Here is a 14,240-nt window from a genome sequence, read left to right on the forward strand (position 1 = left end):
ATATATATGGTAATTTCAAGATCTGATGTTATTTTTCAAGAACAGAGAGTTTTTACCAAACCAAGGTTCTTAATAAAAATTTAATGAGTTTGTGAATGAACTTAAAAGCCAACCTCTTCAAATGTGGGCTAATAGTTTTTTTTAGATCATTTGAATAAATAGATAAAATAATAAAATATGGCTTTATTCTTCCTTGTTGTAAAGATGTGGAATGTATCAAAGATGTTTTTAAGTAATTAGTAAGAGAACAGGGCTATTCATAATTCAGCAACAGTCAAAATGAGGAATTTTAAAATCAGCTACAATATATTAAACTGTTTAAAATTGCTTACCAAAGACAGTTTTTAACAGAAGAAGGTATAACACTAACCAATACCCAGCTTTCATAAACAGAATATATCTGTGGAATGTAAAATGTTCAAAACAGGATTTGAAGGCTTACCTTACCCACCAGGGGTGGTTTTACTACTCTGTCTTTGGTCTCTGTTCCATGTGTTCATTCTGTGTGCCTTATTATCAGGTGTTGGCTTCTTTCTTTTATTTGTACGGATGTTACTACTTCTTCATTTTCCCCATCCCCTTGTGTGTATCAGCCAGTATAATATCTATCCTATCAGACTACTGCCTGTCTGCCCAACTCCTCAGTGTTCAGTGAACACCGTGAGGGCAGGGATTGTGATTTTCCTGGGTCTCAGCCGGGGCTGATTACAGAAACAGCTCTGCAATTCCACTTTAATGACAGTTTCCTCTAGTAAACGGGTGATTATGAGACTGTTTTAATTTTAAAAATTCAACATATCTGATACACTTTTCTTTGGAAAGTGGAGGTAAATAAAAGGTGAATTTTACATTTTTACAGTCACCTCCAGCTTTGCGTGTGTCGTTGGTCAGCCTGTACTCTCTATGGTTCTATGCTCAGTGAGTTGTTGTTTTCAGAATCCTTTGCAGTGTCCCACCCCACAAGTTGGACAGTGCCATGTTCCTATAACTCATAGAAGTCCCCCATCATGGCACTTAGTATGTACATGTCACACTAATTACTTTTAAAATAGACTTTACCCTCAGGTCCTTATAAACTGTGACAGCTGTGGCCTTAATTATCTCACTCATTATAACGTCCCTGGGCAGGGTTGGGAAATCCTCCCCTGATAACTCTCTTATCTCCAGTTTGTATCATTGAGGCCCAGAGTTTAAATAAGAGTCTATTTGAACTAGATCAGCCACTGAATGCCAGAAGTACCTTTAGATGTGGTTCTGACAGGGGTTTCCCTGCAACTGGGATCTTAGGCACAATCCTGGGTTAATGTGCAATCCAAGCTCTAACAATGAGCCTAAGGAACCCAGGCATTCTAGAATAAATTAAACCATAGCTTTAATATCTTGGTAATAAAGCCATTTCTTCTACTAAGATTGAAGCTGCTTTCCAGGCATCTTCTTTTATAAAAATAAAAGCCAAATAAATAATTGAAATGCTATCTTTGAGGCATTAAACTAATTTTCAGATGTAACTATGTGCAAAAGAAGTAATTAATTCTTAGTGAGCACACTATGTTTCTTCTTCATGAATCTGTTTATGGTCATAATCTTAATTAAGAGACTATTTTGAACATACTTCTATTTTATAGATGATGTCATTGAAACACGGCATAAAGGCTCACCCTTCAATAATTTACCATTGATTTTGGACTTTATTCCATAGACTCCTAGAATTGAGATATAAAACTGGAATAAAGTTAGAGATCATCACATAATTCAGGATTTTCCAAAATGGTCTCTGTGGAGCCACCAAGTGCCACAGACTCTCAGCTGGAGCCACCAGAATGAAGAGGGGACAGGGACAGATGGGGATAGGATCTGAGCCTCTACTATTGCTTCTTTGAGAATAGCTTTGCCTTTTCTTTATAATTCCTCATAGGACTTTAAGGGAAAAGAGAGAGCTTAGCGATTATATATCAACACAGTCTATATTTATTTGCATATATATGTTATATTGATATCTTTCTATCTCTATTTATCTATGTCTCTATCCATATGTACATCTATGTCTATCTATACATCAACACCCACATATTTCAAGTAAAGCCCAAACCATGAAGGATAAAGGTACGGTTTTTGATCATTAAGCCGATTATAGGCTGGTCTGAGGTCTGCTTCCTCATCTGTCCCTGTTTCCACTGTGCCACATTGCTGACTTCAAAAGCCTGTTCTCTCTTTGCCTTCAGCATCCAGAGCTAAGCTCAGCATGATCAACACCATGTCAAAAATCCGTGGCCAGGAGAAGGGGCCAGGATATCCTCAGGCAGAGGCGCTACTTGCAGAGGCCATGCTCAAGTTTGGAAGGGAGCTTGGAGATGATTGCAACTTTGGTAAGGAGTGCCATGCTTTTTCACAGTGTACTTACTCTGGTTAGCCCTGGGGGCTGTATTGCTGGTAAGAAACTCTGTAGGCAGTTAGTCAAGCTATTTTTTGTTTTAGATCTTACATATATGAAACAATTTTTTTTAAATTTTCACCTTTTTTTTAAAGGTGATTTGTCTTTTTTTGGTTAGTTTGTTTTTCTTTTCTATGATTGGATCCAGTGCTTACAACAGACTTCTAGAATTGAATATTTTCCTTTGGTTGACATACCCAGGTGCCTCTGTACTTTCTATTTGGTGTGTCTGGGAGGAACTGAGAATTGAGATAGAGGAAACAGTCACAGCACAAAGCAACATCTTGCCATTTAGGCTTTCTCTTAGATCTTAGCTCCTTTGTATATGTACCTAATCCCACTTCTCCAAGTGAGACAGGGTTTATTCCTTCACTACCCACATTCTCCAGTACTCAGCGATGACACTAAACACCTCTTGTCTTCCTTCACCCCCTTGTGATGTGGGACATGTCCTTCTTGACATGATGATTGTTCTTCCTGATTGAACCTGCTTTTCATTCCTAGAATTTGCTTCTTCTAAATACATTGGTCTGAAACTGGTCCTCTATCAACAAGAGCTGGTACTTCCAGCAGAGGGCAGAGAGCCTCACAAATTACTTTTTAAAAGTAAAGTAAAATGTTACATTCTTGATGATAAGGGTTATTCCCCATTAGCATGGGGCTTTGAGTCTGGTTCTCAAAATGAACATCCTAAGTGGAAAAGACATTACACATTCCTTCTGGTCTTCGTCATCTTTAGGATGTGTAATCCTGAATTTTCATCTGTGAATGCCCTATTTTTGCAAGTGTAGCTCATCTTTGTTCTTTGAGTTAGAAGAATTTCCTTCTCTCCTTCCAGGTCCAGCACTTGGTGACGTAGGGGAGGCCATGCGGGAACTTTCAGAAGTGAAAGACTCTTTGGACATGGAAGTGAAGCAGAACTTCATTGACCCCCTTCAGAATCTTCATGACAAAGATTTAAGGGAAATTCAGGTATGTGCAACTAGTCCTGTAGAAGTTGTCCAGATGCTCATTTCCTTTAGAAAACATTTTTGAAGTTAATATTTATGTTGACAGAACTGGGCACATGAAATTCAAAACAACAGGGCAAGACAAGAGAAATTAGAAGTGTAATACCTTTCTGCCTACTGTTGTGATGTGCCACTCTTGTGTATTACATGTGACTTCTTTATGTTCAATTTCCACATTCGTTTTTTCAAACATTTTTCCCTCTGGAAGCATAATGGACTCAACCTGAGAAAACATAATTTTATCAGTTGGAATGATTTGCCAGACTGATGTCACTCCCCAAATGTAGTTGGACTATATGTTAGTTTAAGTAAATATTCTTTCACTTTTAAATGTATTTTTTAAAATTTTTATAAAAAATATGATTGGGATTGATCAGGAGTAGCCAATAATCCTCTTTCTGAAACTTACAGAACCATTGAGCTATTTCTAATAAATTCAATGGGCTTTGTCTCTGACTGGATATATGATGTTTGCTCATTCAATCACTGAACCTAAAACTGAACAATTAATATTTGTTGAACCAGATGTAGCTTAAATTTTGTTGACTGTCAAGTGGACTTCAATAGCTTGAACTCGGGTTCTCTGGTTCTCCCTGTTCTAGTGTAAGTCTCCTTCAGCCCTACTCATTCAGGGTCACCCAGTAAATGGTGGACTGGCACTCTGCATCCAAACTGTAACTGATACCATGCTCTACCCCACAGCTGGCTGAAAGTTCAGATGTTTTAAAAACAGAGGAACAGATATCATTTAGTTTGGATCAGCCATGGACTGGGGGCAGGATATGAAGTGGGAGGGAAGGATATTTTTCATCCTTCTTTTTTTCTCAGTTCTTTGTCACTCCAAGCTCTGTTTTCTTTTTTTTTTCCTTCCACTGCAGACATATCCAGAAAAAAGGGAAAGTCTAGCATTTTCTTCCAGTCATTAGTAATAGAAGACTGCAGCTCTCAGGGTGGGGAAAGTACCTTTTGACTTTGGAAAGCAACTTGCCCACCTGGCCACTAATGGTGCTGGGCAGAGGCTGGGCAGCCTGACTCGGGGTAGTACAAGGAAGAATTGAAGCTCATTGTGGAGCATTAGATGAAATCCTTCCGTGTGAGGCTTTCTGATTGAGTTGTATCACCTGTCAGGAGGAGGCTTAGGCTAAATCAGGACATCCCCAAAACCTGCCACAATCAACTGGAACAAGGTTAAGATAGAGATTCCCAGGCCCAGCCCTCGATGTTTTGATTTAGGTGATTAGGAATTATTTATTTTATTGATGAACAATTTAGGTGATTCTAACAGACTGAATGATTACAAAATCAAGAATTCCATTCCTTTGCACATTATTTCAGGGAAAGTGTTTTTGCCCTGCCTTTTCCTGAGATACAGTTTCTCTTGAAGATGGAGACTTGTGGGCTGAGTATATCCTTTTAGTATGTGTAGGATATGCACACATATTCCCTTATCATTGTGAGGGAAAGGCAAAGTCCAGCTTGACTTTGGCCTGGCAAAGGCAGAAAATAAAGGACAATGTCATTTCCCACAACGTCTTTCTCATTCTTAATTAGTTTTGAAGATATTTCTCCACATTTGGAAATATTTGCCTCCTTAATGTGTATTTTTTTTTTTGTTTCTCTGGCAGTGTGCCATTTTGAAATGTAGCCTGTCTTATTTTGGAGGCTGATAGGCATGACGTATAAGTGAGCTGCAAGTGGACCTTTTCTGTAAGTCCTTTCATAGAATATTCATGCCCTTGACTTTTTCAGCATCATTTAAAGAAGTTGGAAGGTCGACGCCTGGACTTTGATTATAAGAAGAAACGACAAGGCAAGATTCCAGATGAAGAGCTCCGTCAAGCTCTGGAGAAATTTGATGAGTCTAAAGAAATTGCTGAGTCAAGCATGTTCAATCTTTTGGAGATGGATGTAAGTGACTCTTCTGTGGTTTTTAATTAAATCCTATCATTGAGGCTGTAGATTAATGTGTTAAAGAGCCTGATATTAAAAATGTTAAGATTGGATTATACTATGTGGTGAGAACACATAGATGCTTATTTCTTTTAAATAATTTTAAGTGATAAAGTATACAGAGAAGTAGTATTTTCCTGCACTGTTATAGTTTGATTTACCTAGATTTTTTTTTCCTGATGAGGAATCTTAAAACATTACTAGTAGTGCAAAGAGAAAAAGAATGTTGGTAATGATTCATGAATAAGTCCAATATTTGAAAAAATACTTTGTTAATACAAAGTATATTGATTTGAGATTATGAAATACATTTAGAATTGAGCATCTAACATAGATTAAGACATTCTGCATTTTGAAGTAAAGTTGACATTGTCTTTGAAAAGGTAATTTTTATTGAGAATGATGATTGTAGTATAGGTATTACACTTGGGATATAGATGAGATGGTTTAAAAGCATACCCAGGGTGCTAAATTATTGTTTATTGCTATAGACATTCTGTTAAATTCTTTTAGCTTTGAAATTACAACGAAAGATCCTCCTTCCTCATTTCACTTGTGCAATAAGACCTGTTATACCAGCTTTCCTGTCCTTGTTCATCTCCACCTCCTACCCTATAAGCTGCTCAGCAACTTTTGCCAAAATGTTCATAGATATTATGTATTTATTACTTAGGTTAGGGTCTCCAGAGAAATAAAACCAATAGGATATAGGTAAAGATACAGAAGAGGGAATTTATCAGGGAAATTGCACATGAAATTATAGTCTCAGAAGTCCCACAATATGCCATCCAAAAGCTGGAGAACCAGGGAAGCCAGTAGTAACATGGCTCAGTCAAGCCTGAAGTTGTGAGAACCAGTGGAGTTAATGTGTAATTCTCAGTCTGAGGGTAGAGTCCCAGAACCAGACAGAGGTGGAGAGCTAGTGGTGCAAGTCTTGGAAACCAAGTCTGAAGGCTGAAGAACTGGGAGCTCTGATGTCCAAGGGCAGGAACAGATGCCTAGTTTCAGGAGCTAGTAAATATTTTCCTTTCTTATGCAGTGTTACTCTGTTTGGACCCTTAGCCAAGTTGATGGTGCCTGTCCACATCGGATAAGGGCACATCTTCCTTACACATTCTGCTGATTCAAATGCTAATCTCTTCTGGAAATACCTTGACAAATATACCCAGAAATAGTGCTTTGCTTGCTATCTGGGTCTCCTTTAATCTAGTTGAGTTGACACCTAAAATTAACCATTACATCACTTAACTGCCTTCCTCCTGTGGCAGGGAAGGCATATTGAACAAATCTGGTCTTTTTCACCATCCGGAAGTGGTATAGGTTTGTGTTCATGTGAAATAACTTTTGTCCACCTAAATACTCAGGAGGAATAACATAGGAAACCTGAATCTCAGGGATCTTTCCCTATACCTCAAATTCAGGGTAACATCACCTCTGTTCACTAGGAGGCTACTGCTCATGTCAGAACACAACAGGAGATTCAAAATGAAGAATAACTAAGGGGCTGGGGATGTGGTTCAAGCTGTAGCGCGCTCGCCTGGCATGCGTGCAGCCCGGGTTCGATCCTCAGCACCACATACAAACAAAGATGTTGTGTCTGCCGAAAACTAAAATAAATAAATATTAAAAAATTCTCTCTCCCTCCCTCCCTCCCTCCCTCCCCCCCTCTCTCTCTAAAAATATATTTTTTAAAAAAAGAATAACTAAGGATGCTAAGAATATTAGAGCTAGAAAGAACTCAAGATGTCACATAATCAAACCCCTTTGCACTACAAATGAAGCTCTGAGAGGATCAAAGGTTTTCCATCAGACTATATTACCTCCATGGTGCCTATGTGAGCAGTCAATATTCACATTTTTATTACAACACTGATATTAACTTAGCATAAAAAGTATAGGGAACAAAGAGTCCTTTAGTCAGTGGATCTTTTTCCTTTAAGAAATCAATAAAGGAAGCCACATCATCATCAGAAGGTGGTAACTAGACATCAGACTGTTTAATAGAGTGATGTCATCTTCACAGGGTTTCTTACTTATGCTGCTCTTCCTGGTACTGATATATGTGGTTCTGAGAACAAGGATGCTTTCTTATCTGTAAGGAATTTGGAGCCTGCAGAACATCTGTCTTAGCCCGGCCTGCCACACAGTCATCAGCATTGCCAGGCACAGTCATATGTGTGGGGCAGTAAGTAGTAGGAGCTTCAGGACAGTAACCTGGTAACTGAGGCATGATTTCCCCTCTATCTGAAGATTGAACAGGTGAGCCAGCTCTCTGCGCTTGTGCAAGCCCAGCTGGAGTACCACAAGCAGGCAGTGCAGATCCTGCAGCAGGTCACAGTCAGACTGGAGGAAAGGTGGGTAACACTTCCTTGCATTTCTCATTCACATTTCCTTGATATAAAATGATGTAAAGAAACCGAAATAATAGAATACATTTGGAGACAAAACTTTTGCCAAAATTTTTGTTGATCCTACATAGACATCTTGTGGATTAATTGTCTGTGCTTCATTTTACTTTGTTCTTTTGGATTTAGGCTTGGGTTTATGATAGGTTGGATTCTATACTGACTGTCACAGATGGACACCTGGATACTGTTGATGATGATGGATGCAGTTTGTGAGCAGATGTTCAGCAAGAGACTTAATGCATATAATTATTCTAAAAACATCCTTGTAGTCTAAGTAACAGTTGATCAAACTGAGGTTTAGGGAGCCCATGGCCACACTCAGTGGTGGATCTGGGGCTCACTGGCAAGTACAACCTATTTGAATACCTGCATCTTTTCATATCAGGTTTCTTTGAATGATAATAAAGTCCTAACAGAATAATAAAGTCCTCTCTCACTAACAGAGAAAGCCATTTTCATATACCTGTTCTACTTCCATAGATACACTTCAAAGAGACGTATAGTAGTTCTCTGTGCAAATGGGCTTTCTGGATTTGGGGACACAGCCTGCAGAGCTACATGCAGTGACTCTACACTATCCTATAGATGCTGCTTATCTGACTTACATTGGGATGATAGTCAATAAACCCAAAGTATAAAAAGCATTTAATATACCTAAGTTATGGAACAACATAGCTTAACGCACAGTGCACTTTAGAATAGGGATTGTTTATATTTGTGATTATATAGCTCACTGGGATTTGTGGCTCCCCTCCCCCGACTCCTGCCCTCAGCATTGTGAGAAAATATTGTATTGCATGTTGCTAACCCAGAAAAGATCAAAATTTGAAGTGTGGTTTCTATTCCACCTGCATCCTTTTGGCACCTTCAAAAATCAAAAAATTATTGAGTCAAACCATTGTAGGCTGGCAACTATATACATGTGTTATTTTACTTAGCCAGATGAAGCAGGATAATCTTGCTTAAAAAAAATATATATATATATATATATATATATATACCTTAAAAGATCATCCAGCAGCCTTTACTCTCAGATTATGGCCAGATTAGACTCACATAGCTGAACAGATAGATGGCTTAGTGCACAGTAAATACACCATTGGTATTGTGCTGCACTGTTGGAAATGTCACTTGTTGGCATCTGGCTAGGCTCTTCCTCTCCTCAGTATCTTCTTTGGTGCTTTGATCATGCAGCTTCCTTTGGTACACTGTGCCTTGTGGGAATGTATGTATCGCTGAAGCCTCTAGAAAGAGTTAAAACTATACATGTCAGACTAGTAAAGAAGTATGTGCCTTTGTGATACCTGTTGAACATAAAGGGACCAGTTTCCTTTCTTTCCTCTGAAATATGTTGAAAGTCAGTATCATTCTACAGTGACCATACCCTTAGCCCCTTCCATGCTTGCATATCTCTGGTGTTCTTTGCTTATCGAGTATCTAAAGCTGTGGAAAATACTTAGTGGTATGCAGAATGTGTTATCAGCCATACCTTTCCATTTTTCTCCTGCTTTCCCTTATTCCCTTTCCCCCACTATCTTAGACTGCTCACTCCTCTCAGTATTTCCTTCTTCCTTCCCTTTAAACCTGCTCTTGTTCTAGAGTAGCTTTCTTCCATAGTGTTCTTTTGGAAATAACTCCTAGGGATCTTTTGCATCTTTCCTGAAACTTCTCTACCTTTCCCAGGTGAGGAGGACTGCTCCCTACCCCCAGTCTCACCCCAAATTCCACAGCACTTTGTAGATCTCTCCTTGACAGCACTATTATAATTTGATAATCTGTTGTGCTGTTCCCTACAGAACATAAATTGCTTGAGGGCAAGAATTGTATCCTAATCACCTCTCTGTTCCTGGCACTTCACACAGTGCATAGTGAAATAAATCACTGAATAAAGGAGGGAGGAAGTGAGGGACTGATAGATGAATAAAGACAGTGAGGATAACACTGAAGGAGGACATCACCAAGAGCACAGGTGCACACACAGAAGGAAACTACGGCTCCTTTGATTTTCCACATTCTGTCATAGTAGACTGGCAAGTGGCCCAACATCTTCTTGATTTTGTTGCTTTCTGTTTTTGCTCCTGAATCAACCCAGCCTTTTTTTTTTTCCTCTCCTCTCTCTCTTCTGTGCAGAATAAGACAAGCTTCATCTCAGCCTAGAAGAGAATATCAGCCTAAACCTCGAATGAGCCTGGAGTTTTCAACTGGAGACAGCACGCAGCCCAATGGAGGCCTCTCCCACACGGGCACTCCTAAGCCTGCAGGTAAGGAGCACACATCACTGACCTCACTACCTAGGCTTTGGACACATGGCTAATATTTTTCCAGGATTTCAATCTGCATGAGAAATGTACGGTAACACAAGTCTCATGGAGTGGCTTGCTGGGTAGAAACTGTTAAAGGAATCTTTTTTCCTTTTCTTTTCCTCCACCACTTTTCTGCAAAACTTCCTTTGCATGACCCTTTTCTCTTACTCAGCAGTACACACAGACTTCCTAGGAGACACATTTGATTGTGGGCCTCGTTTTGTGGTGGTCAAGTACCACAGGAAGGTGCTGGGCATGTCTTCTTTTTTCCCTGCCTTTTCCCTCCTGTGCATCCAACACATGAAAATGAAGCCCCTGGGCAGTGTGCACCCACATATACCCCACATCACCCAGCGACAGCAGCTCCAGGAACGTGTGGAGCTGCATTTCTTGAGTCACAGGAACATATGGTTCAATATATTTGCAGATGGATGTATTTTGAACCTCAACACCTGCTAGGTTTTTTTTTTCTACTCCCACCCTCTACCAGTTCGTGGTGGGGTGGTAACTGAGGTTGGTCTTACGAAAGCTAAGTTTTGTTTTCTCCAAGTAATATTGATGCACACCCAGTAACACATTCTCTCAGTTATCACGATCACTCTCCACCCCCTATCCATAGGACAGACAAATTCTGTGCTTGAAGCATTGCTAACTCCATGACACGGCTTGGTTAAAACATGGGAACTGTCTTTTACTAGATACAGAATTTTCGATATATGCAGCTTTATCCTATTTTCTATGAATCTTCATTGCTTGATGTTCTTTAGGAGAAAACTTTGGATAGATGTTCTTAGGGAGCTGAAAAGGAAAGGAGACAGAAACCCGCAGATGAATCTCAGCTCTGTCCTTGCTTTCACCTCTGCAACTCTGAGCTGAGTTCCCTGTGTCAACAGCAGTGGCTTCTGGCTACCAGGACTATTCATATAAATTATCTGTAACAGTGCTTCTATCCAGAAACCAGTAGTATATTTTGCTTTTCATTTGAATTTGGGGCTTTCTCTAAATAAAATATTAATTACCTTGTTTCTCTGCCAAGACAGCTAGTTTGTATGGGAGCTATATGTACTTGGGTCCATATTCATAAGTATATGTGGGCTATATTAAAATATTTGGTTATTTCGTGTATACACACACACACATACAGACATATACACACTGTGTGTGTGGTGCCAGGGCATTGTGCATGTGAAGCAAGCACTCTGCCAACTGACCTATATCCCCAGCCCCAGAGAGATATATTTTAAGATATGATTCCAACCCTTATTATTTTACTTAAAGTGAAATACATTATTTTTATCTACCATCATAGCTCTGAGCTTCAACATTTTACCAAGAATGAATTATATTTCTTTTAACATCATCTCATTTAGTAGACATAATCATATGAAGTAAATTCTATTATTAATTACAATTTGGAAAAAAATGAAACCAAGGGTGACCTTGTGCAAGGTCACACAGAGTAAGAACTTGAACCCAGTGTATTTTATTATTGTGCTTTCATTACAATACAGCAGTTTTCCAGAGGTGAGGTTTTTTTTTTTTTTTTTTGACGAATGATAACTTAACTGTTATTCTGAGGATGCAAAGCATTGTACATGGAGTTAATTGTCCTATTTTGAATGTGCAGGGATTTTAAAGTGCTAATATAACAGGATTCTGGCCATGCTGTGTTACTAACCTAGATCTCATTATAAGCTTCCCAAGTCATAGGGTCTCCCATCTCTGGGTATTGTCGAGAAGGCAAACCTTAATGAATGCTGCTGTATGTATCACAAGAATAGATGTGGCCATTTTTTCATATTGAGAATAGAAACAGGAATATCCAACAACTTCCAAAGATTGAAGTAAGCGTCTGAAAACTGTTAGGGTCAAGATGGCCCTAGAGCGATGCTGGAGTCTAGTAGCAAGAGGGAGCATTGGCAGGGAGAGGTATATGGGAAGGAAGAAGGGGAACAAGAAGCCAGTTGGATGTAGCAGGCAGTAGATACTGCAAGTTAAATATCCTTTGTGTTCTTCTCTCCTGTTCCTACTCCCAGGTGTCCCAATGGATCAGCCCTGCTGCCGAGCTCTGTATGACTTTGAACCTGAAAATGAAGGGGAATTGGGTTTTAAAGAGGGTGACATCATCACACTCACCAACCAAATTGATGAGAACTGGTATGAGGGGATGCTTCATGGCCAGTCAGGCTTCTTCCCCATCAATTATGTAGAAATTCTGGTTTCCCTGCCCCATTAGAAAGTTATGCTGGCTGGCTCACCTTTTCTTGACCCAGATAGTTAAGTTTAACCACTGCTTTGATAATGCTGCTTTACAACACATCTTGAGTGCAGGCCGCAGTGGACCAAGTCATCATGCCCCACAAGTATTTTGGGTTGACTTGTGTGCTCCCACAGGAGCCTTGGTGACGGATGGTATCTTCCAAGCCTAGTGGGCATGGCATATGCTTTTAAACACCATCTGAGACTAGCTAGTAGTCACAGAACTACTGTTTACCCAGTTCTCAGGAGGCTGTGGTTTCTTAGAATATGACTATGAGCCACATCACAAAAAAACATCCTACTGAAGATATTGTCTATCACCTAGGGGCCATTCAGGCCTCAACTTCTTCATTCAAAGAGGAGAAAGTTCTTTCTTTTTCACTTTGTCCCTTCCTAAATATGTGAGGCATGGAATTGTCAAAAAAGCCTCCCTCACCAGCAAATTGTCTTCTGGTCTGAATGAATAAGTTTCCTGATGCCAGCAGTAGAAAAGTATTAATGGTGGGCTCATAGCATTCCTCTGGAAACAGTCACCTTTTTCTCCCCATTGATGCCTATTTCTGAGATACAGCCTGTTTTCTTTACTCCCTGTTATTAAATCCAGTGGGCCAGGGGAGAGAGATACTCATTTATTTTGAAGTGAGACAGCAATCGGCATATTGTAGAAAGGGCTGAAAAGATGAAGTTCTCCATTATGAGGAATTGGGAAAAGGTCTGGTTTTCAAGCTCAAATTTCTTGCTGTACAGAAGCCATGTACATAGTTAGACCATATCTGGAGGGTACAGGGAAGGGGGAACAGTTATCTTCCCTTCAGTTTTATTCATGAAATATATGTTTCATCACATAAATTCTTTAGGCACAGAGATACAAGGAGAAAAATACTAGTAACCATTTCCCACAACTTCATAGACCAAGAAACAGTAAATGTCTTTCCTTTCCACTTTTACCTTGTGTTCCTTGAACATCATTTGTGTGAATTTGCCCTCAATGAGGACCAAATAAAATGATTTTTGTGCTTAGCGGTTTAAGGTTTGTGACTGCATATGCAAAACCTCTCCCAATTCAGTCATCACATCTACATCTGTCCCTTCTATCCCATCTCCATCTGGTGTGTACAGTGCTGTGTGTAAACTTACCAGTGTTGTTTTTTTCCCCCCTATATCAGTCATGAAAGTCCTGTTAGGTATCCAGAGTTCTATTTATCTAGCTGTACAGACTATTTCAGAGATTTAATGTGTTGCTTCCGATGTGCCACCTGCAGTAGTGGATCATGTGGAGTGAAAGGCAAATCTTACTTACTGCTTAACGTATAAACTCTCACCCGGGAAGCATTGCTGTTTCCAATAAATATTGCTGAAAACAAACACAGAGGCTCTGCTTCTTCATTTTGTGTCCATTTTGAGGGTCTGACAGTGGGTAGAAGAGGACTCACTTCAGTCTCCTTTATCTCCTGTTGCACCCAGACCTGACTCCAGCCACCTTTCTATCTCACTGTAAGTAGGAAGGTTCCGGCAGCAAGAAGCCAGCTGGACATTGGTAACTTCCATTAACTCCAGGAAGGAGAAGAACTTGAGAGATGAGACAAGTGAAGAGGGGAGGTCTCAAGATCCCATAAGATGCACCAGTGGCAACAGCAAGATAATAATACAACAAAGGGCAAATGAAATATATCACATCAACCAGTCTTTTTATTTCCTCTCATACATGAAGAGAAACAAATATATATTGAAAAACAATTGGGTCAAAGTCCAGCATTATAAAATAAATTAAATTAAATTAAAAAATCCAGCATTCTTTTTCTCTTGTTGTGTTGTGTGTAGCAGCACTGGGCAGGTGGCAACAGGGGAAGTTGCACACAGAATAGGTATTTCCAAAGCT

General features: G+C 39.6%; 1 protein-coding gene across 5 annotated transcripts in view; it reads left to right on the forward strand.

Annotated features, from left to right (window-relative positions):
• The window catches only part of Sh3gl2 (SH3 domain containing GRB2 like 2, endophilin A1), a 200,095-nt gene extending 186,369 nt beyond the window's left edge, over nt 1-13,726 (forward strand). For all 5 annotated transcript variants that reach the window (XM_078047679.1, XM_078047680.1, XM_078047682.1 and 2 more), the window contains 6 exons: nt 2,223-2,366; nt 3,270-3,403; nt 5,191-5,349; nt 7,642-7,745; nt 9,930-10,060; nt 12,139-13,726. In XM_078047679.1, coding sequence (XP_077903805.1) covers nt 2,223-2,366; nt 3,270-3,403; nt 5,191-5,349; nt 7,642-7,745; nt 9,930-10,060; nt 12,139-12,338 — 872 coding nt within the window. In that variant the 3' untranslated portion in view covers nt 12,339-13,726. The remainder of the gene's footprint in view (nt 1-2,222; nt 2,367-3,269; nt 3,404-5,190; nt 5,350-7,641; nt 7,746-9,929; nt 10,061-12,138) is intronic.
• The last annotated feature ends 514 nt before the right edge of the window (nt 13,727-14,240 follow it).

The sequence above is a fragment of the Ictidomys tridecemlineatus genome, chromosome 4 (assembly GCF_052094955.1).
Source record: "Ictidomys tridecemlineatus isolate mIctTri1 chromosome 4, mIctTri1.hap1, whole genome shotgun sequence".
Classification (NCBI taxonomy): Eukaryota; Metazoa; Chordata; class Mammalia; order Rodentia; family Sciuridae; genus Ictidomys; species Ictidomys tridecemlineatus.